Source organism: Capsicum annuum, chromosome 12 (genome assembly GCF_002878395.1).
Source record: "Capsicum annuum cultivar UCD-10X-F1 chromosome 12, UCD10Xv1.1, whole genome shotgun sequence".
Classification (NCBI taxonomy): Eukaryota; Viridiplantae; Streptophyta; class Magnoliopsida; order Solanales; family Solanaceae; genus Capsicum; species Capsicum annuum.
The window spans coordinates 3,490,138-3,514,151 of NC_061122.1; the positions used below are offsets into that span (position 1 = coordinate 3,490,138).

General features: G+C 35.0%; 2 protein-coding genes and 1 pseudogene across 4 annotated transcripts; all 3 read left to right on the forward strand.

The window, feature by feature from the left end:
• The first annotated feature begins 310 nt into the window (after nt 1–310).
• Nucleotides 311–6,093, forward strand: LOC107870519 (glutamine synthetase). The gene is made up of 12 exons (XM_016717075.2): nt 311–686; nt 3,102–3,141; nt 3,241–3,344; nt 3,440–3,488; nt 3,928–4,034; nt 4,145–4,232; nt 4,580–4,708; nt 4,795–4,869; nt 4,989–5,042; nt 5,188–5,225; nt 5,309–5,468; nt 5,659–6,093. The coding sequence occupies exons 1-12, from the start codon at nt 613–615 to the stop codon at nt 5,809–5,811; spliced, it is 1,071 nt and encodes a 356-aa protein (XP_016572561.1). The 5' UTR covers nt 311–612; the 3' UTR covers nt 5,812–6,093.
• A 1,244-nt stretch (nt 6,094–7,337) lies between these two features.
• On the forward strand, nt 7,338–21,374 carry LOC107870520 (kinesin light chain 3). Of its 3 annotated transcripts, none has more exons than XM_016717078.2 (18): nt 7,338–7,359; nt 9,249–9,352; nt 9,998–10,188; nt 10,293–10,397; nt 10,996–11,096; nt 12,074–12,152; nt 13,173–13,184; nt 13,278–13,343; nt 14,265–14,333; nt 14,424–14,480; nt 15,377–15,454; nt 16,862–16,959; nt 17,048–17,093; nt 17,209–17,336; nt 18,670–18,778; nt 19,831–19,893; nt 20,006–20,065; nt 20,679–21,374. In XM_016717078.2, exons 2-18 carry the CDS (start codon nt 9,307–9,309, stop codon nt 20,877–20,879), a joined length of 1,509 nt encoding a protein of 502 aa, XP_016572564.2. In that variant the 5' UTR covers nt 7,338–7,359; nt 9,249–9,306; the 3' UTR covers nt 20,880–21,374. The 3 variants fall into 3 exon arrangements, with proteins under 3 accessions (XP_016572564.2, XP_016572563.2, XP_016572562.2); XM_016717077.2 differs by lacking the exon at nt 7,338–7,359 and adding an exon at nt 7,414–7,692; XM_016717076.2 differs by lacking the exon at nt 7,338–7,359 and adding an exon at nt 7,414–7,692 and having other exon boundaries at nt 9,249–9,332.
• An 844-nt stretch (nt 21,375–22,218) lies between these two features.
• The window catches only part of LOC107871706, a 4,185-nt pseudogene continuing 2,389 nt past the window's right edge, over nt 22,219–24,014 (forward strand).

Here is a 24,014-nt window from a genome sequence, read left to right on the forward strand (position 1 = left end):
ATGTTCAACACAAAAATTAGTACTTCTTTCGTTCCTTTTTAATTATCATGTTTTACTCTTCAAGAGTCAGTTTGATCACTTTTAAATCTAAATCTAAATTAGATTACTTTGATTTTAAAAATTAAGATTCAGATATTCAAAAAATTATACGAAAATTACTATAACTTAAATCTTTTAATGTGATTAAATTTTTTTTTTATATATTTTAAAATATTAATTAAAATTTATATCGTTTGATTCTTAAAAAGAAACCAGGAGGGTTAAAAAAGAACAAGATAGTATATATTTTTTTAGTTACATGATTATGCTCATCCTCTAAATGATATTTAATTTTCAAGAAATATTTACTTAAATAAAAATAATTTATTTAGTAAATTATATATTATGTTTATTGATTTTTAATGATCTAAATAAGATACTCCTATATTTATATATTTATGGTAAGGTGACATTTATTTTGAGACGAATTAGGACTAAGTAAATAAGTGTAATTTTTAATATTCCAACCAACCCTGGAGGTCGGCTATATATTCAGTGCAAAATTAGTCTGCCATTCATCATCTTCTTATAGATATATTTGAGAATTTTTAGAATTAGAATTCTATTTCCATCATGTCTCTGCTTTCAGATCTTATCAATCTAAATCTCTCTGAAACAACTGACAAAATTATTGCTGAATATATATGGTGAGCTCTTCTTTTTTTATTTAAAATTTTTTTTTGCCACCCCATTGAAAAAGATTTGTTGTTTTAGAATTTTTAATTTTTTTTTTTGGTGTGTGTTTTGATTCTTGAAGGTGTTAAGGATTGTTTTATGATGTTTTTGTTCAAAGGATCTTCATCTTTTGTGGTGTTTTTGTTTGTTGTTGAATTTTTGTAGAGCTAATGATGTTTTTTTTTTGTGATCTGGTTACTCAATGGTATTTCTTTTTTTGTTCTTTTTAATCTTTTAATATACTTTTTTGGTGTGTCTTTATGATTGTTGAAGGTGTTAAGGATGTTATTCTGATGTTTTTGCTCAAAGGGTGTCCATTTTTTGTGGTGTTTTTGAATTTTAGTGCATTCACTGATATTTTTTTGTTGTGATCTAGTGATTAGTCTTGAGTATATATGGTGAGCTCTTCTTTTTTGCCACCCCATTGAAAGAGATTTGTTGTTTTTGATTTTTTAATATTTTTTTGTGATTTTTTTGGTGTGTTTATGATTCTTGAAAGTGTTAAGGATGTTTTTCTGATGTTTTTGCTCAAAGGGTGTCCATTTTTCTGTTTGATGTGTCTGTGTTTGTATATTGAGTGTTGTTTTTCTTCTTGTTGTTTGTCACCCCATTAGACATGAAAAAGATTTGTTCTTTTTGATTTTTTTAATAATGTTTTGTGACTTTTTGGTTGTTCTTATGATTCTTGAAGCTATTAAGGATTGTTTTTTGAGTTTTTTCCTCTAAGGGTGTCCATTTTTTTGTGATCTAGTGTATAGTTCGAGTGTTTTTGTATGCCCAATAGAATATTTTTGGGTCTGTTCCTTTCACCTCATTACTAATGGGGTTGCTATGTCTTTACACCAGAAAAAGATTTCATCTTTTCGATCTTTTTTTCCTAATGTTTTGTGCTTTTTTGGTGTGTTTAATGATTCTTGAAGCCATTAAGGATTGTTGTTGCTCTATTTTTTCATCAGAGATAAAAAAGGTTTCTTTTTTTTTTTCTGACTATTAACATTTTTGGTGCCTGTTGTATTGGTCTGATGATTGTTGAAGCTACTAAGGATTGTGTTATGAGTTTTTTCTCCTCAGTGGTTTTGTCTGTTTTGGAATTTGAGTATGATGTCTTGTTGAGTGTTATTGCACACCAAATGGTAACTGTTCAGGTCCTCTGTGTTCTTTTCCACCCCATTAAGGGATTTTTTATTTTTTTTTACACTTAGACGTGAAAAAGATCCTTTTTTGATTTTTTAAACAACTTATTTAGTGTTCTTTTAATGGGATCTTATGATTCTTGAAGCTATTAAAGTTTTGTTTTTTTTTTTTTTTTTTTTTTTTCTCTAAGGGTGTTTTGTGTTTTGGGTTTTTGGTTTGTTTTGGAACTTTTTGAGTGTGATCCCTTGTTGAGTGTTATTGCACACCAAATGGTAGTCTGTTCGGGTCGCTAATGTAGGGAGGTAATTGGTGGGGGTGTATTCCTGGTATGATTCCGTATTCAATGTTCTGTTCCGTGTTCCGTGTTCTATGTTTGTTACGAATCTGTGTGCTTTCCTCTGCTTTATATTCCTGCATTCCTGCTTTACTCTGTTTTATATTCCTTATGGCTGCAGTATCTATGTTATGTCATCTGCTTCTGTGCTGTACTATGTGTTTGTTTGATATCTCGTAACTTGAGCCGGGGGTCTTTCGGAAACAGCCTTTCTACTTCATCAGAGGTAGAGGTATGGACTGCGTACATCTTACCCCCCAGACCCCACAAAGTGGGAATACACTGGGTTTGTTGTTGTTGTTGTACATCATCAAGATTTCTTTTTGATTTTTTAAACAACTTTTATGGAGTCTCTTTTATGGATCTTATGATTCTTCATTCTTGTAAAGATTGTTTTTTGGTTTCTTTGTTGTGATCTATTGAGTAGTCTTGGTCTATCGGAAACAGCATCTCTACCTCTACCTCACCGCTGAGGTAGTTATACAGACTACGTACACTTACCCCCGACCCCACTTTGTGGGAATACATTGGGTTTGTTGTGTGTGAAATGTTAAAGACTGTTTATGTTATTTGTTCTGTCAATTTCATTAGATCCATTATTTTCCTTTGTATTTTTGTTTCTTTTGTAGTTTTCCTCTTCAATGCGGTCATTTTTCCATCTCATATGAAGAAAAAAAGACACTTTTCACATAGTAAAAGAAAACTTTCTTGTTTTTGTTTGCTAAGGCATTGGAGTGGAGTATACATGGTTTCATAGAAAAGGCTAAAACTTAAATTATTTATCTTGTGAATGAGTGATATTATTTTGGAGAAAGATCTGATTTTAATTCAATTCTTAGCTCTACATGTGACTTCGTATGATTAAAAAAAATGTACTTTTGATGTTAATATATACATATTTTTGTCCGTTTGTTACCAGGATTGGTGGATCAGGCATGGACATGAGGAGCAAAGCCAGGGTATAATTTTTTATTGATATAATTATACTTTTTACCCGTATTTTCGATAAAATTGAAGTTTTTTTATATGGATGTTGTTTTTGTTTTCTTGATTTACAGACTCTCCCTGGTCCAGTTACCGATCCTTCAAAACTTCCGAAATGGAACTATGATGGTTCCAGCACCGGTCAAGCTCCCGGGGAAGATAGTGAAGTGATCCTATAGTAAGCAGCAGCCTTTTGATGTGTAGATTTTTCCGATTTTTTTTTGTTGTGAAACGAACGTTTTCTGATTATTATTTAATTGTAATTTGACATAGTCCACAAGCAATCTTCAGGGATCCATTCAGAAGAGGCAACAATATCTTGGTCAGTTTCCTTTTGTTTGTTACCTATCATTAACTCCGGCATTCATGTTTTTTCTAGTTGACTTTTATTGAGTATCTGAAAAGAATTTTAACTTCTATACGTCAGTGACCGCATATTATGTTTCTTGAACTCTTCAAACTGTTGTCTTTTGCGTGTCGGATCCCTCCAAAATTTGTGCATTTTTGGTGATCCGATGACACGAGTCAGCGACGTATACGGGAGAATTTACATGATGTTAAAATGCACCGATTACACTGTCTGTATATATTAGTTAAATCCTTTTGGTGAATCTTTTGTTTCCAAAAGTTGTGCATTTTTGGAGGACAACTTAAGACCGGAGAATTAACATGATGTTTAAATAGACTGATTGCGCTGTCCGTATAATTTTAGTTAAATCCTTTTCGTGAGCCATTCGTTTGATTCTTTTTTCCTACTGAAGGTCATGTGTGATGCCTATACTCCTGCTGGTGAGCCCATTCCAACTAACAAGAGGCACGCTGCTGCCAAGATCTTCAGCCACCCTGATGTTGTTGCTGAAGAAACCTGGTATCCACTTAATCTATTAAGCTTTTAAAGTACATTCTAATTTTTGTTTTCGATGCCGTACCTTGCAACTTTCCAGTTCGATTAAAAAAACTGTGTATAATATGACTTAGGTATGGCATTGAGCAAGAATATACCTTGTTGCAAAGGGAGGTTAACTGGCCTCTGGGATGGCCCATCGGAGGTTTTCCTGGACCACAGGTATATTATTAATACCTACTATACATTTTGCTATATTTTTCTTTTGTTTCCCGAGTCTTTTAGGCTTTAGTTCTTTCATTTGGCTTATCTGTGCCTTAGTCATAGATTATTTTCTCACGTTGCTGGCGTTAGATAAGAATCGGAAAGGCAAAAAATGTCTACAATATAGGATGGTGTTTCTTGGTGTTCCAAAGAAGTCTCTATCTATTGCCTCATGCTTTGGTCCTCTCATCTGTGGTCCTAATACTTTATATTCACCTAACAATTTTTGACTGTTTCATCTGTGGGACCGTACTAATTCGGAGTTAGCTAACTGTCTATTTAACCGTATTTATTTTTGTGTATAGGGACCATACTACTGTGGAACCGGAGCTGACAAGGCCTTTGGGCGTGACATAGTGGACGCCCACTACAAGGCCTGTCTTTATGCTGGTATTAACATCAGCGGTATCAATGGAGAAGTCATGCCCGGACAGGTAAGGAGGCATTCGCGTTTGCTTATCTAGTCAGAGTCGAATGATTTCACAAATATTTGATGTGTTTTAGTTCAAATCTTATGCAGTGGGAATTCCAAGTTGGACCTGCTGTTGGCATCTCATCCGGTGATGAAGTGTGGGTAGCTCGTTACATTCTTGAGGTATCGTAGCTTATAACAGTTGACACTTGTATCGACCATTTTGGTCTATTTCGGTTCAGTTCTCTTGCGGTTTTGTTGAGGTTGAATGCAATTTTCTTCTTGACTTGGTGGTATAACAGAGGATTGCAGAGATTGCCGGAGTGGTCGTGTCATTCGACCCCAAGCCTATTCCGGTGAGCTTTCTACTATGTACATTTTTCAAGTTTCTTGAAATTCAGGCTATTCTTTGATGTGTTGTCAGAACACGTTGGTTGCAATCTGGTCTCCGTTACCATGAACTGGTTGTGTATTAACGATGGATGTTTCCTTTATTGTCAGGGCGACTGGAACGGGGCTGGTGCTCACACAAACTACAGGTAGAGGAATAACCCTTGATTCATTCGACTTCCATCTTTAATTCCACTCGTTCCTATGAGTAAAACTTTGGAATTTTTTTCAGCACCAAGTCCATGAGGGAAGACGGAGGCTATGAAGTCATCAAGAAGGCCATTGAAAAGCTTAGCCTGAAGCACAAAGAGCACATTGCTGCATATGGTGAAGGCAACGAACGTCGTCTCACTGGAAAGCACGAAACAGCCAACATCAACAGCTTCAAATGGGTATATAAACATTCTCTCTTTCTCATCATTTCTCATTTTGGCTGTCTTTTTTATCCGTTCTTGGTATAGAGGTTCAACTAAGGTTATCACGACTTACAAAAAGAATGACACCTTTCTATACGTGGACCACAAAACGCATCCAACATCTTATGTTTGTCTCGTGACAAAAATTCATTTTGACGGTTATCAGGGGGTTGCAAACCGTGGTGCATCAGTCCGTGTTGGAAGGGACACAGAGAAGGCAGGCAAGGGATACTTCGAGGACAGAAGGCCTGCCTCAAACATGGACCCCTACGTTGTTACCTCCATGATCGCGGAGACCACCATCCTCGCGAAGCCTTGAAGATTTTTACTATTACTTGCTGCTCGAAGGATCGCTTGTTTCTGGTTTGCACAATGTGGGATAGGAGGAAACATTGAATTGTCGAACGAACCCTTTCGACTTCATATGTGTTATTTTAGTTATATAGGGTAGTCGTCTCTGTCTTTGCCATTCTTATTGTTATTTGCCAGTTGAAGTTGTGTATTTTCTTACAGCAAGGCCTATGATTTGGCAAATGCTGTTTACAAACAATGTTAATTCTTATTATTAATAACAAAAATATTGAAAGGGTTTGTGGTTCTATTTCTCAGATACTGTTGTTTTGAGACCAGTGATTAAAAACAACTCTAAAAAAACACTTCTAATAGTTTTGTGGTCTTGCAAAACTTTCTTTCTCTAAATGGTGCTGCACCCATATTGGATCCTTCGAAAATAAGCTATTTTTGGACGATCTGACACGCACCCGTCCATATTTTTAAAGAGTCCGAGCAACATAAATTTCTGCCTTTGTAAACACCCCCCACTACCCCAACTCGAAGGCAAAAAGATTTTAAAATCCTTATAATTTACGATCAATTCGTTCAACATTTTCTTTTTTAGAGGACAATTTTTCACATCTAAATTATTTATTAGATATGCTGATACCCAGAGCCATCGAACCGGCCCAACCAGCAAGAGGAGAAAGAAACTGGCCGAGATCATGCACATGGTTCCAAGTTAATGCCTGATAAAAATGATTTCGGTTATAGTTTTTCCGTGCGATGGCCCAGGACGGCGAATCTGAATGTGTATACTTAGTCGTAGAGCATTTTGAGTCTTTCCTTTAAGGATCGTACCTATGCATCTCCTTACTTTTATCTCCTTGCTTTATAGCGATTATAAAAGAAAAAAAGGGTAAGATTTAAACGAGCTACCTAACCTTGATAGTTAAAATCATATATTGCGATATTAATGATGAGAGATATCTTGAGAGATAAGAATTTATGTTCGGTCATATATGCTTAAAGTTTGACAACTACAATGAATCAAACTTTGGACTCGTATGTTTGGGGTATATCGGAAACAACCTTTTTATCTCTACAAGGTAGGGGTATGATCTGATATATTCTACACTCCCCAAACCCCGCTTGTGAAATTACATGGGGATGTTGTTGTTGTTGTGGTCAAAAGAATACCGAATGTATCTCCGCTTTTTGAATTTCACACATGAACTATTAGGCGTGTCAGTTTCCTACGTGAAATAACATCAATTATTCGTCAAAACACACCTCAACTATCAATTGTTCACACCTAAATGATGTGATACTTCATGTATGAAAATAAACAATGAATAGTTGAGGTGTGCTTTGACAAATAGCTGGTGATATTCAGTGGCAGAGCCAACATTTTAATTAAGGGGGTTCAAAATCGAAAAATGTGAACAAAAGAACCAGTCGAAGGGGGTTCAACGTCTGCTATATATATATGAAAAATAATTTTAAGCTTGTATAAATAGTATAATTTTTCGCCGAAGAAAGTTCGTATGAATCCTCTCACTATTAGCTAACTCCGCTCCTGGTGATATTTCAGGTAGAAAAATTGAGTTGCTTTAGATATATTTTCGACCTTAATTTTATTAAAATAATACTACAACTTGAAATTTTTTAATATGATCTAAATTGGCTATCTATGCAAATTGCCTGTGTCGTTAGATACCAGAACACTCATACCCGACCCGCTTCATAAAGGGGCTTAGGGTTTAAGTAAATTCAATTTTGGAAATACTAAACCCAACAATTAATCATTCAATTTCGATTACTTTAATGATGTTTCTCCGACAAGCTTCTGCTAATTTGCTCAAAAGATTCCGGTTTTGCCCTCAATCACTTCAAAGAAGTTCCCCAATTTTGCTATCCAATGCTGGTATATATATATATATATATATATATTTTATGATTTTTTTCATATTAAATTGTGTTTAATTGTCAAGATTTGCATTTGAGCTAATTATGCAATTTTTTTTAAGCTATAGTATTAATACTTGAACTCTAAAAGCTCTCTAGTAGACGAATGAAAACACCTAGTTTGACCTGACACAGAGTTTAAGAAAATAAAAAAGAACTTTTGAACTCGTGGTCCTAAATTAAAGTTATGTCAAATGCATCAAAATATCCGTTAATCTTGTAGTTTAGACTGTCACGTGGAAAGTAGTTTGTTCTTTTTGAAACGGAGCGAGTACATTTTACTAGGAATGGAGGTGTTCAATTGGAACAAAACATAGTTTGGGTGTCTAAGTAGAACATCCGGACAAGTTAAAGGGGCTGAAGTTGCTCGGACGCTCCAAAAATATTGTCGTACCCATGTCGAATCCTTCAAAAATACACTAGTTTTGAAGGATCCGACACGCACCCATCGACATTTTTGAAGAGGCCAAGCAACATAAGGGCTGACTATACCTACTTTCTATTAATAAGAAAAAAGTTGATATTTTTTTTTTCGTCATATTAAATTGTGTTTGATGATCAAGATTTGCATCAGGGCTAATTGTGCAGTTTTTTTTAGCTACAGTATTGAATGCTATAGCTCAAAAGTTTTCAAAGTTTGAGTGTAGTTTGCTATCCAATACTGGTAAGTTTAGAATTTTATGTATTCAGAGTTCATGACAATAAAGGTTCGATTATTTATATTATATTAAATTGTGTTCAATGATCAAGATTTGGGTCTGGGTTAATTTTGCAGCTATTTGAGCTGCATTGTTTAATGATGCTATGTGCTACTTTGTATTTCCATCATTTTGTTCATTAGTTGACATTTTTACTCACTCTCTTCACTTTTGCTTGTCACATTTCGTTTATCGAGAGTCAAACTGTATGAACTTTGTCCAACATTTTAAGATATGTTTTTTCATTGTATTAATATGAGAAAGACTGCAACTTATAGTTTGTTTATATAGTTTTCAAATATCTAAATTTAAAATGTTAAACTAATCTTATTCAATTTAGCTCCAAAAATTAGCCGATTGACCATCGTGAAGCGGAATATGACAAGTAAAAGTGAACAAAGGGAGCATAAAGAACCTACTTTCTTTTCATGAATAATTTTTTTTTTTTTCATATACTCCCTCCGTTTCAATTTGTGTGTCTTTTTTTGACTTGACACGGAGTTTAAGAAAGTAGAAGACTTTTAAATCTTGTGGTCTTAAATTTAACGATATGTGGAATGTACTAAAACGTCATGGCACATAGAAAGTTAAAATTATAAAGTTGCCGAAAAAAGAGAAGAGGCATTCTTTTGGAACAGACTAAAAAAAAAGTATGACAAAAAAATTGGAACAGAGAGAGTAGTAAATTGTGTTAAATGATCAAGGTTTGCGCTCGGCTAAGTATGCAGCTTTTTGAGCTATAGTATCTAACAATGCTATGTGCTATTTCGTATTTCCAGCATTTTGTTCATCAGCCACACTTCTACTTCTTTGGCAGGAAAATGTCGATTTTCCAGTGAGCTTGGTTCTGGAGGGTACTTTTCAGACTCATCTCAATGGATTTTTCTGTTTGGACCAGCTGGTATTCACTACTCTTATGGGGTAATCCATTTGTTTGTTGATGTCGTATGCTTGTATTTTAGCTCATAGCATATTAATATTTTTTGAACATCAATTGTCAGCTATATCCAATACAGAATTCTTTTAGTAAGAACCTCCACCTGTTATCAAACTATGTAGCAGAGGCAATATTTCGGTGTAGTCCTTTAGAGCTTATATGTTTCTTCAATCGAACACGATAAACTGTAAATTTCAACATGCAGGAAAGATCCGTTTTTTATTTGTAATTTTTTTGACTCCCGGAGAAATATATTCTGTCGTAAAATGAAGTTAAAGCGAACATGATGATTTTCTTAAGATAGAGTCATTTATGTTCTGCTATCACGACAATGTATCTGGTTTTGTCTCCACTCTTATAGTACTACTTCTCTTTTATCTTCCTGCTGTGAAGAAAACAGCCGTTGTTCTATTAGATGTTAATTTTCTGTAGAAAAAAATCATCTATGATCTGAGCACAAATTGTACTAAGATCACTCCATGCGCAAATTAAACTAAGGATAGGGGTTATATAGGTTCATGAATCAAGACCTTGATTTTTACTGGAGATGCCATTATTGAAGCCACGTACGATGTAAATTGCCATCAGACCTACTTTGATAAAACATTAACTGTATTGTCCTGTTGCAGCTGTAATCCTTGGAGTAAATGCTAGTCCTGCCTTGGCAGAAGAGCTTTCTACTCCAGCAACTACTGGAATTGATGGAGTTGATGTTGAAATCAGTGGCTTGCGCAAAATTGAGGATGGGTCCATAGTATCTAATATACACACATCCAAATGGAGAGTTTTTACAGACAGTGGAAGGGATTTGTTTTTACAGGCATGCAAGCTTCCTATGTTATTACTGATACTTTTGTATTTATCTTTGCAATTCAATTTGGTTTCATACTGTCTGAACTTGCAGTAGTATTTCTATTCAACTAGGGAAAACTTGAGGAAGCTGAAAAACTGTTCCTGTCTGCTTTGCGAGAAGCTAAAGAAGGTTTCGGAGATAGGGATCCACATGTTGCATCTGCATACAACAATCTGGTAGGTACACTATTAGATGCCGTTGACCTTCAGGCTCTCAATATAATCTTCTTCAGGCTAATAATAAAATTGTTTACTTTATTAGAATAAATCTTACACCTTTGACATTATTTTTCAAAATTATTTCTAATGCATTGCGTTCAAGTATTTTTAAATCACCAAGTATTGCAATTTGGAAATAATATTCTTCAAGGTGCATTTTGCACGTTAGTTATTTGGGTGTGATCGTTTAATTTCGTACATGCCAAGGAAGTCGATGAATGATGCACACACTTTACAAAATTTTGTTCTTGGAGATGGGCTGATTCGCCACTTGTGGGATTACACTTGGGTATGTTGTTGTTGGAGACGTGCTGATTCTCATTTCTTATTAAGACTCCATTTTTGATATTGTAGTACTTGGAGAAGGTTGAATCTTAAGATGTGTCCAACAGCAATGTAGTGTTCATAATCAAAATGTCCTATACTTAAAGTTGTCTTAATTAGAAATATGCCACAGGAAACAGAATGGAGTGAACACGTAATTGCATGGAGCTCGTTTTTCTGCTGGAATGATAAGTCTATCTAGAAAGTTTATTGGCTATGTTTTTTGTGACAGGCTGAGCTGTACAGAGTCAAAAAGGCATTTGATAAAGCAGAGCCTATGTACTTAGAAGCAATCATTATACTCGAGGAATCATTCGGACAAGAAGACGTACGGTAAGTATTGAAATGACTTTTAATAGAACAGAACCAATGTTTACTATATATTACTAGTGTAGAGACGCCTAGTTGGGGGGCACTCATACGTGTGCTATTTTAGTACATAATTTCTTGTTGGTCCTTAATTAATACCTTTCCCTTTTACGGTGTCAAATTTTGAGTAGTATATCCGTTTATATATGAACTTTTACTACTCTTATACTGCACAAAGTGAGGTCTGCCGTGTTGAAGCTCGACACTGAAGGTTGAGTCATTGATAAACAACAGAAGAAACGTGGTGAATTGTCAACATTTGCAAACAGGTCATCTATTAGCAGATCTGACAACTTGCATGGTTTTATATGAGAAAGAATAGCTGCACGCTAGTCTCCAGTTCTTTTATATTCAATGAATGAACTAAGCCTCAATCCTGAGGTTGTTGGGTCAGTTATATGAATTTTTTTTTGTCAGTTTTGCTCTATTAAAGTACATCTCATTCCAATACATTTTTTTGGTCTTTTTGGACAAATAAGGAGTTCTTGATATTTCATTTTTATCCGCGTAGACACTTAAAAAGGGCAGCCCGGTGCACTAAAGCTACCGCTATGCGCGGTGTTTGGGGAAGGGCCCCACCATAAGGGTGTATCGTACGCAGCCTTACCTTGCATTTTTGCCAGAGGCTGTTTCCAAGGCGTGAACCCGTGACCGTAGACACTTGTTTAATTAAAATTCCAATTAGTTGACATCATCTATATGGATCCTATACCTTCATTGTGTTGTCTTCTTAGTTAAGTCCAAATCGATTCCGAGTTTATTGGTCTATGGCATCTCTTTTCATTGTGTTTGAGGTTATATCATAGTTAATTTCCAAGGCTACAGTTTTATATTAGAGTTATAGTTACTTCGTTTGTCCGTCTATCTGCATCTTTGATTAGTAATTACTTACTTGAAAGTTGATTATCACTTCTCCTTACATGCTTGCTTTTGTGTCGTAGAGTTGCAGCAGCCCTTCACAATCTAGGCCAATTTTATCTTATGCAAAGAAAACTGGAACAAGCTCGTGGTGTCTATGAGGTAAGTGGGCAAACATTTCCAGACAATTTTCTTTTGCCATTCTCATTCATAAAATTTTATGACATAACTGAAATGTTCATGACATCATTGTATTATTTCTTAAGCTGGTTAATATCTCCTTGTGGTTTATTATCCATAGCCACTGGATGGGTTTGCTTAGAAGTTCTTGATTTTATGTGCTTGGCTGACACCATATCGTAGTGTTTTCATCTTAAACATTTGTTGTATTATTTATTGAAGGACATGAATTGGATCCAAGTATTCCGTCATTTTAATTTGTACCTTTTCTTTCTTGGGTCAAATTGGTGTGTATGGATTTTCTTTGCTATACCGTCTTCTAGCCGTCATATTCTCTGCACGTAATATATTCTATGACTTTAAACTTACGTATTAGCACTGGAAACAGTCCTACTATAAGTTAAATGCTTCTGACGCTAACTTTAACATGGAGCGTAAGTTTCATCGAAGTTGAAAATAGTTTAAATTAATTAACCTTATCAAACTATGCTTAAGTTGGGCATACCTGTGTTGCATTACATGTTTTGTTTGACGTGGCACAAATATCAAGTTAAAAGTTGAAAATTTGGATTGCACTATGAAGGGAACATGTTGGGGCCATTGATTACCTCTTTGGTTCTTTATTTTTGTTTTTGAAATGGACCTCTTTGGTTCTTCATAATCAACATAAGAGAAAGGTTTATTGAGAATTGCACGAGTATGTACGCATATGATTGAACCTTCCTTTTCAATTTAGTGGATATGACTTGGTACTGAACAGGATATTTTTTTTTTTTTTTTTTTTTTGATGATTGGAGTGATAAAATTTTGCCTTCGTCGGTCTGTTTCTTGATATTCTGAGGATCGATAGTCGGTTTAAATCTAAATTATAACTTTATTTAACAATTGGCTTTAACTTTATTTAACAATTGGCTTTCCTTTCTCAAAATTTTCAAGTGCCCTTTTGTATCCATTTCTGATATTGTTTTCTTTTCTTTTTCATCCATATTATAAACACGACAGCGTGCTTTAAAGGTATGTTATTATTACCAGGACTTGCAATGTATTTACTTCAGTTGTTGCTATTACAGTTTCTAACTATAGCTCTTTCACCATTTTACCATGTAGATAAAGAGGCGTGTCTTAGGGGAGGCTCATCCAGACTATGCTGACACCATGTATCATCTGGGAACAGTAATGCCACAATTTCTGCTCCATTTCATTTTATAAAATTCTGATGGTCGAAGTAGAAGTATACTTCCCATTACACCCTGAGTTCGGGACACAACAGGCCAATGCTTTTTCATTGGTTACAAACAGCTTATAACCAGTCTAAAGTGGAGGATTCCACCAAAATGATGGAGAATAGGGCAATGTTACAACTTCGAGTAAACAATTGGAATACCAGATATAGAGCTTCCCTCTAATAAACATTTAACCAGAGAGAGAAACAATCTTGTTCATGTACTCGATTACTTGACTATCTCTCTCGCTATCTGTGTTAGGATTTGGGTTTATTTCCCAAATGGCTTGAATAATGAGTTCTATATTTTTCGATGTAAGATCAAGAAAATAAAGATATCTTTATTTAAAACGAAAACACAAGAAACGGGGAGGAAAAAGCGGCTACCAAATGAATGCCCTTAGCGAAGCTGACATGTCGAACTTTGAAGCAAGAGATCTCCTTCACAGCTTCTGCCTCTTATGCTAGATCTCTAGTCGATCCTTTTCTTCTCCTACAACTATATACATTTCAGTAGTTAAAGTTTTGTTTTATCTTTAAGTTCTTATTCTAGTTAAAATCTAATATGAACCTAAAACTTTTGGCTTGTGCATTTTACATTAGATGGCTGGTTCTTTTCCTGTGTATGTGTTTTATGTTTCCTCTTTCACTTAATCCTTTTTAGATAGCCTTTCCTTTTCTGTCACCCTAGTCATTCTGTAGTTATTATCTACATTTATATGCTTATGGCTAAATTAAAAATGTAGACAGAAGTAAATTTTGATAATATGGTGCATATAATTTCTAGCGGTTCTCCTAAAAATTGAAACCACTTCTGCTGATGGGCAGTCTTTTCTTATTTTGACTGACAAGAGAATCCCACTCCACTTCAGGTGCTGTATCTTCAGGGGAAATACAAGGATTCAGAGGCTCTGATTCGCGATTCCATTCGGATTTTGGAGGTCTCCAAATTTGTTACACTTGCTCATTGTGGGCTTTCTATAATAGCATGATCTTTGTTTCTGTTGTTACAAATTTGTTTACCATTGTAGGATGGAGGTCAAGGTGAATCAATGATGTGCACCAAGCGGATGCGACATCTAGCTGAGGTTGTGCTTCTGTTCTTTTTTGCATTTACACCAAGGTTATGCTAATATTGCTTGTGCATACAGTGAAAACCATTGAGGTTACTCTCGCTGGTTACAGTTGATCTAGCTTACAGTAGTCCCATATGGAGGGACAGAACACTACTTTTTTGTCAATTGCATGTGACTGAGACTTAAAACTTACTTTTGTGATGGTCAAGTAAAGGACGCTACAGAAGATCGATTAAATGTTGCATCTGAATATGTCCTCCTAACAGCTACGCTTGATATTATTCTAAAAAAAGAGTTATTCAATCGTAGAAGAGCAAATTGACCTGGTGCGCAAGCTAGATATTTTTCCTTTTTTTTCTTAATAATGCAAGTAACTCTATCAAAACTTGGCCAAGGTACATTCCAACTTCTTGCATAGATAACTGATTTGTTAGCCTGTTACAGTTTCAATACTTCGGTAGTAGCTCTTGTTTCGACTAGCTCCACAATATGAATAACTGTTGATCATATAAGGAATGTCATCTGAACCATGAAATATTCTTCCTGTATTTTGTTAGTAATTCAACAACTTGCATCTTAACAGATCGAGGTAGAAAGAATGTTACGTGTACACTTAGGAAGTTTCTTGAAATTAAAGTTGTCATTCTCTACATTAGGGGGGAAAGGCATTGCAAATGACTTGGGTTGTTATAACTGGGCTTCCTGTTTTGTTTTATTTTTCTTTTAAGGTGGCTGTCGATTATCTCTTTTTCATCCATTACTCATCTTATACCACATCTTAGTATTCCGAAAGTATTGAGCTGTTGCTCAACTCAAGATGTGTAATTGTAACAGATCTGTCTGCTTTTGTCTGTCACAAAATGCTGAATTACTTAGTAAAGTTGGCTTGCTATCTACTTTCCTTATAGATATATATTAAATCTGACCGGATCGAAGAGGCTGAGAATGTGCTGAGAAAGATCCTGCATATTATGGAATTAGCAAAGGTATACTAGCATCTCTTTTCTTCCCAGAATCTTTCATTACTCCAATCTGTTTCAGAAATGCTCATCTGAAGTTATACTCCAGTTCTGCAGTTCGTATTACCCATTTTTGGAGTGCTGACATCTTCATTGTTTAATTGGTAGTTTAAAATGCATATCACGGATTCAACTTTGTTTTCATAGGTGCTAAAATTTTAACACCACAACAACAATAACATACCCAGTGTTTTCCAACAAAGAGGGGTCTGGGGAGAGTAAAGTGGACGCAGTCCACTACTACCTCAAATAAAGTAGAGAGGTTGTTTTCGATAGACCCCCGGCTCAAGACAAATAACAGTATAACAAACAAAAATCATAAAAACAAACAACAAAATGGGATAACACACCACTAGATAATAAAAGAAATAAGCCACCCATAGAGTAATACTATAAACTATCTATCCGAAATCACAAACATCACCAAAAACCCACGAACAAGAAACTTTAAGACACATGCATAACATTGTAACTATAGGCAAAACTACAAACAAGGCACTCCTCCCTATTAGTAAGGACACACTCCTACCCACTAACCCTCTAATCAGCATTAGCTCTTCCAAGTTAAAACTTGATTTTCTTCTGTTTCAGTGGGGAAACAAGACCTATCTCTACTTCTCTATCTAAACTGTTCAATCAGCAATAAAGGATAGAGAGAAAAGACAAACCATCCAAAGTTTTCTGTTTGTTGCTTTCCGCAACGTCTGACTATAAGTTACACTTTAGTATGATTGTGTAGCAGTCTAAACACTCAACTTAATTTTGTGACTAAACTAACAGGCAAAGTGAGAACATTTCTATTGAGTTTCCAAAATTCAATTCAAATTATGATAACTGGAGCGGTGGGGATTCTTTGTTATGTGGATGACAGTAGTATGGTGTTTAGTCTTGTTGCAATAGCTTTTGTTAGTGTCTCCAGGGAAAAGCACAAGTGAACACTAATTTTCAGTTTTCAGCAAAATGTCAAAGTTGCTTAAGCTGATAAATTGATCAGAATGCAAATATATCCTAATGCTTTCAGATTTATTTACTCGTGATCTTAGCGAAAAGGCCGAGAAAGATATTCAGATCTAATTACTCACAAGGGTAAAACTGTGACGTCAAATTTTACTCATGCCAATCCTTCCCCCAAGTTTTCATGTCTGAAGATGCATATGCTGATCATATAGAACTGAAATGATAGGATTCCAGTATTCTGATTCTTTTTGCGTCTCTTTCCGTTTAAAGCCTCTAGTGTTCAAAGTTGGACCAAAATTATGGAACTCGGATGCATAATTTTTGCCCTTTTTTTTCTTCTGAAATGATTCTGTATTCCCAGACCTTGTTGCTCTATATCCATAATCTTTTTTCTCATATGTTACTCATATCTTTCAGGGTTGGAAGTCTTTAGAGACTGTAATTGCAGCTGAACGTCTGGCGCTGACTCTTCAGTCCCTAGGAAACTTGAAAGAAGCTCAAGAGCTTTTAGAGAGGTGAATCATATAATCTAATTAATTACTGAATAAGGTGGATGCTTTTAAAATTCTGATCAAGCATGACGTGATATAATTTCTGGAGCAGGTGTCTTGATGCCCGAAGAGCTTTACTACCTGAGAACCACATTCAGGTTTTCCTCTCTAAATCCTCAACATCATACAAGCAATTCAAGATGATTATGCTAACTGTTGATTTTACTAGTATGAATTCTATGTAATTTCCCTTATTTCTTTCTTCGTTAATAGATTGCTGCAAATTTGCTACATCTTGCTAGAGTTAAAATGCTCGACCCCAATAAGCTCAAGAAGACTGCTGCTAATCAAGTAAGGGCTGAGCTTGATATGGCAAAAGATCTTTTAAGCAAGTCAATAAGGTATTTGTTAGTCTCAGCTTAGGTTTTCTTTTATGTTTTCATCTTACAATTGTCGCCTAATATCATTTCGTAATAGTTAAAGGTATATCTGTTTTTGTCAAAGTTCAGTTTGAAATATCTTTTGATTTAATTCGTTAGAATCCCCAGCGATTTCCTTTTTTTTTCTTTTTGAGATGCTCCACATTGTTTGCTTAAATTGAATAGAAGTGGAGGAATATTTGTTCCATTGAGTGCATCATACGATCACACCACACTTAAATCCCCTGCAAAATTGACTAGCTTTACATTACCATCAATTTACTGCAATCCTTCTTTATCTAGATTTGGAACCGAAAATTTGAGCAACCTTATACAGGTGAAGCTGCATGACCACTATATATACTTTTGATAAGATAATAATAGATTTGTAGGTATACAAGTTATATATAAAAGTAGAGAATCTACATTAAAATATGGTTCTCTGCGAAGAGGCACAATTATCTAAAAATTTATCGGCACTAAAGACTAGTTCCTATTAGCAAAAGCATATTCTACTCATTCGAAGGCTATCCTGTAGTTTTATCTGGACTACACACAAAAGTGTCAAGAGGGCGCCATCCCGTGCACTGCATCTTCTTTATTCCCTTTTGAAGTGTAGCTGAATGTCATGTTAGTAACATTGGCTGGAGTTGGCCACTGTATGCTGATCAACTCAGCGCCGATAATCATTGATGGCATGCTTCCGTAAAGTATATGCTCTACATCTTCCTTCAATACACTTTCTGCTCCTTCTCCATATATCCTGGTTCATCTGTTTGTTCAATTACTAGATGAGGTTTGAAATTTGTCCGTTCTCAGTGTTTCTCTTTGAACCTCAAGTCTAACAAGTAAAAGTAGTTCCGTGTATCAGTACTGAATGAACTCTTATATTATTTCTCATTTTCTTCTGGGACTATTTAGCTTGTGTAGGTTAATCAATTATGGTACTTTTGACTCATCTGAACTTAGGAGAAACTGCTCAAACTATACGTAACCAATCTTCTTAGTTAATGTGTAATTGGTAGCAAGGAGCTTTAAGTGTTTTTCTGTGTCAAAGGAATTGCTTTGCTTTATGCAGTTTAGAGGTGAACAAGGAATTAAGATTTCTTTCTGAGTCTGTCGTTTCACTCAGGATAACATATCTCCGCCTGATGAGCGTGATATATATGCTTATTTCCTAAGCTATACCTCACCCTATCTCGGAGACACTATAAACTTCACTTTGTAAGCTGGTCGCACAAGCTTGTGCATTATCAATATTGGTGACCATGACAACTTTCCTCAGTCGATTTCTTTTCATAATTGGTGATTGTAGTGTGGCTCGGAAAAACCTGGTGCCTTCCGTGAAAGAGAAAGGAAGTAAACAGCCTTATGGAGAATCTATGACAACAGTAAGGAGCAGGCAATCGGCACTGATTATCCTGGTCAGTTCCCATTATTGATTGTTTATGAAATGAAAAAGCCAGTTAAATGTTATCCTCTGCTAACTTCTGTTATTTCCTCGATCCAACCGATATTTGTTTAAGATGTTAAAACTGTTAGATCCTTTTTTGCTTTTCTTTTTGTGAAGTATAGGCATATAAATATATGATACTCCTGTATTTGGATACAGTAACATACAGCTATAGTTTAAACTTAGCGGCCAAAGAAGCCGGTCTTGCTGGGTCCCGTCTTGTAGTAAGCAGGTTTTAGCAAATTATGTCTTCCAATTCTCTCAAAATTCTTCTGATTTCTTACATTTCCTACTACCTTGAAAGTCTACGGTTTATACAACATCATACCTAGTCTAATCACACAAGTGGGGTCTCCCCATCCACGGAGAGTAGGACATACGCAGACTTTTACCTCTAGTTTTACGGGGTAGAGAGGTTGTTCTGGATAGAACCTCGGCTCAAAAGAAATGTAACCGATGCAGGAAAGCAAGAAAGAAAAGGAAACAACGAAGTGTACGAAAAAAGAGCAGTCAATTCTTCCTTGTATAATCGTTAAATTAAGAAGCTTTAGAAGCGCTGTCTAATTGGATTCTGAATTCTAGAGGGCTCAACTGAATAGTTTTACTTGGATTTTCCTGCTATATATAGTGGATTTCAATTAAATATTCTCACTCTTGAGGTCCAGCCGACCTCTTAGACGACATTACTCTACCATGGAATCGTAACACAGAATTGATGTTTTGTGTTTCTTTTGAGCAACTTGTTGTGCATACATAGAATTCCTAAAGTGGGAGAATGTTCATCTTTCTGCCTTTGTACTGTAGCTTAACTGACTGATCACTAGCGCCCTTTATTAGTAATATTTTTCTTAAACTCTTAAGTTGCGCGATCTCTTCAATTTCGATGCAGCACCCGTGTCAGATTCTCCAAAAATACATTAGTTTTGGCGAACCCAACACGCACCCATTGACATTTTTGAAGATCAAGCAACATAGCTTAAACTCCTAACGTTTAAATTAGCTTTATTGTTGATTTGCCTGCAGTTGCAATCGTTTGATGCTCTTTCATTGCTGGAGATGAAAAAGCTGGAGCTTGAAGATTCAAAGGTTAGGTTATATCGTGTTTTCTTTAATTGACAATCTCATCTGTTTTCTCCGGGATATTTCAAAGTTAAAACATGATGAAACTGTTATTTAACTGCACCTTCTACTGAAACAGGACCGTTATAGCTCTGAGGCTGAGAACGCTCTTCGTGGATGCATTTCTGCATACAAGGAGGTATGTGAAGTTTCGTTTGATATTGGTCAGCGAGTTTGCAATTTTATTTAGCACTACAAGTGCTTTTTAAGGTTTCCTGGTAGTTTAATCATTAATGATCTGTGTTCTACTTTGTTATCATGATCTTGTGGCTCGAATTGTTATTACCTGTTCTTCTTTGTTCTTGCACCACATGATAGCTTAGAGTACTTTGGATATATTTTCTTTGGCGCAAGTTGAAGTCTCCATTGAGCGCCGACTATTATGTCGAATGTTTTTAGATAATTTTCTTGGAAAATATTTTCCATGGAAAAAGCTTCCCTCCATACCAGACACACCCTACATCTAAATAAGACATCGGTAAGAAACCTGCGCGTTTTCTGATTAACTAATGTACAACTATTTGAACCGTAATCAAGTATTTCAACGATTCAACAACAACAACATACCGAGTATATTCCCACCAAGTGGGGTCTGGGGAGGGTAAGTGTACGCAGTCCATATCACTACCTCAAATGAAGTAGAGAGGCTGTTTCCGACAGACCCCCGGCTCAGGACTTTGGACGATTAATGGACGAAATTTAGTATGATGTGTATTCTCTATTGTGATGTTTATTCTCTGTTGCTTTTGCAGTTTGTAACTGAGAAGTCACTATCTGATGCTCCTGGAGTAAAAGCTGAATACATCTTGTGCTTGAAGCATCTAGTTGATCTATTAACCGATAACAAGACCTCGAGCAAAGATCGATCTAGCAATGCTGCTTTACAAGAGTTGAAAGATGAAATCAAGCGCGTACAAGTTGACCTGTCGAAGAAAGGAGGGCGTAGAAGCTGAACTCTCAATGAAAGGAGCGCGATGAATTGCCAACGGGATGGATAATTGTCCATAGATATACACCAGTAATTGCCAGAGATGTAATTGTAAAGATTGATTAAACCAGTGACACACATTGGATATACACTCTTATATGTAGAGAAAAGAAAGAGATAAAGCATCCAATACCCCCGAACTATGGCCAAAGATGCTACGACACACTCCAACTTCACAGGGTACTATTACCCGTCTGAACTCAATTTTAGCGTATTTTTGTCATCCTTTTGTGCTGATGTGACATTTTTATTACATAAAATAGAGCCTATGTTAAAGGTGCTACGTCAGCTAAAAAGGTTAGGTGTGTCATATCTGAAATGTTAGGTGTTTATATTTTCTTCCAAACTATTATCAACTACATTTTTGAAGTTTATTAGAACAAGTGTTTGAATATAATCATTAAAAGGTGTGTGACACCCAATTTGCTAATAAAATTTTGTTCTCTTGGCAGCTGACTCATTAATTTCGAGACGTCCTGATAAATAGTAGTGATAATTTAAGTAAACACGACAAATACATGATAATTTAGATAATTAATTAGCAAAAAAGGTGATATTTTAGGTGTTTTTTTTTTTTTTATTTTTTTGTTTTTTTTTTTTAATGCTATCTCTAAAACCAATATAAGTAGTATTATATTTGATAACATTTTAGTTGCTACGTATAAAACTTAACTCACCAATACAATGAGAAATATATTGTAAATAGCTCCACATATTGTAGAGCCTTGCCTGTGTCTGTCTATAATGGAAAATATGTAAAGAGATAAGTGCATTATCCTTTACCGATAACGACAACTTGTACAAGAGATAGATACAAATAAATAAGAGTCCTAATATGTCCCCTCAGACTGAACAGACAGAAATAACAGACAAATTGTCTTGTAAAAAACAAAATTAAGATGAGGATAATTCTTTTGCGAAAATATCAGCAAATTGTAAGCGAGTGTGCATAAATTGAACAACAAGATCTCCTTGAGCAACTTTATCACGAACGCAACGAAAATCTATATCAATATGTTTAGAGCAATCATGAAACACCGAATTACGAGTCATATACGTAGAGCTAACATTATCACACATCACACGAATCGATTCCCAAAGAAATACACCACACTCAGAAAGAACATGCCGAATCCAAGTAGTTTCAGCAATCGCCCTGTATGTACTCTGCTTCAGTAGAGGATCTAGAGACAGTTGGTTGCTTCTTTGCACGCCAAGTGATAAGATTATCACCCAAAAATACAACAAATCCAGTAGTGGAACGCCGACTATATGGGCAACCAGCCCAATCAACATCGGACTACATGGCAACTATTGTAGAAATAGGTGAAAATGCTTTGCGAAAAATACCATGTGTAATAATACCATGTTCCGTTATCAGTTTAAAATCTTATCTCACATAATTAATACATATATGAACTATGTGAGAATTATATAACTACGTCTCTGTACTAATATTGCATGTATAAACTATGTGAGAATTATATAACTACGTCTCTGCATTACTAATATCGCATGTATGAACTATGTGAGAATTATATAACTACGTCTCTGCATTACTAATATCGCATGCATGAATTATGTGAGAATTAGTTAATTACGTCTCCGCATTACTAATATCGTATGTATGAATTATGTGAGAATTATATAATTACGTTTCTGCATTACTAATATTTACGTAACTCTAACTAACAACCAAACGACCTCTAAGATTATACTCCAATAATTGCAGTTTACTGTCTCTGATTAGACTAAACAAGCAGCCAACGGCTACACCATATTGTTTAATTAAGATTTTGGACTATAGTTATGTTTACTTTATTAAATTATTTTTTTCTTAATTATCTTCTAATTTTTTTTCCAAAATTAATTGTAATTGATAAAGACCTCATTCTTCCAAAAAGAAAACATTACGTGCCATAACCAAAAGTATTTTCCACTTTCAAATTATTATTCCAATGAACAAGTTGAATTTCCATCTCAATCATTTAAGTATAATAATTAGATACGTAATTAGAAGAGTCTACATAATAATACAAAATTTTGTTGTATTTTAATATTCAAATTGTTTGAAAAATATTTTCTAAGTTCATTATTTTGACCACAACTGTAATCTGTATATTGGCTTGGCGACAAAAAATATTAAATTTTCATTTAATTTAAAAATGGAATAATTCCCATATGGAACGTATTTAAAAATTGAAAAAAAAATTCTAATATGCCATTTAACTTTCAAAAATACCTGTTTCTCGTAATTTTGGCTCATTTATGCCTATCATCCTTAAAAGTTTGGATCATCTATGTCATTGTCATTACAGACAAGATCATTCGTGCCATTTTTTTTAACGGTGATTTCGCAAAACCATTTGGTGTCGTGGATTTCTAATAAGAGATCACGTGACAAAATGGTTTTGCAAAACCACTATTAAAAGATAATGACATGAATGAACCTTTTTGTAACGGTAATGACATGGATAAGCCAAACATTTAAGGACGATGGCAAAAATGAGCCAAAATTATAACGAATAACATAAATACACTATTTTTAATAGTTCAAATGACATATTTAAGCTTTTTCTCTTAAAAAATTTAGGGGTGGAGAACTTGCATAGGCACCTTGACTGTGTGACTGATATTTAGAGACTCCCTATGGTCCGATACTTCTTTGAATTCCAGGCATAGTAAGAACTCGTTTATTAGAGTACTGAATTGTCCTTTTTACATAGATTTGTGAAACATTTTATTTGTGATAAATTTATATATTGATAATTCATTTTAGGTTAACAATACATATTTTGTTCTAAATAAGATTAAAAAATCGATCTTTGAGAAATAAGCAAAAAACTTTATCAAAGATTGTTGTAAGACCAATAGGATTTTTTCGCCCTTAATTAAATGTCTCAAGTTTGACTCTGTGTATGAAAAAAAATTCTGATACGATGCGCTTCCCTTTTTATCGAGATCATTTCAGTCGTACCCTCATCAAAAATCCCAATGCGAATACTGAACATTGAATAGACAGTGGCGGAGCCGCCTTTGTTTCAGAGGTTCATCCGAACCCCCTTCGACGAAAAATTATATTTTTTTATACTATTTTTAC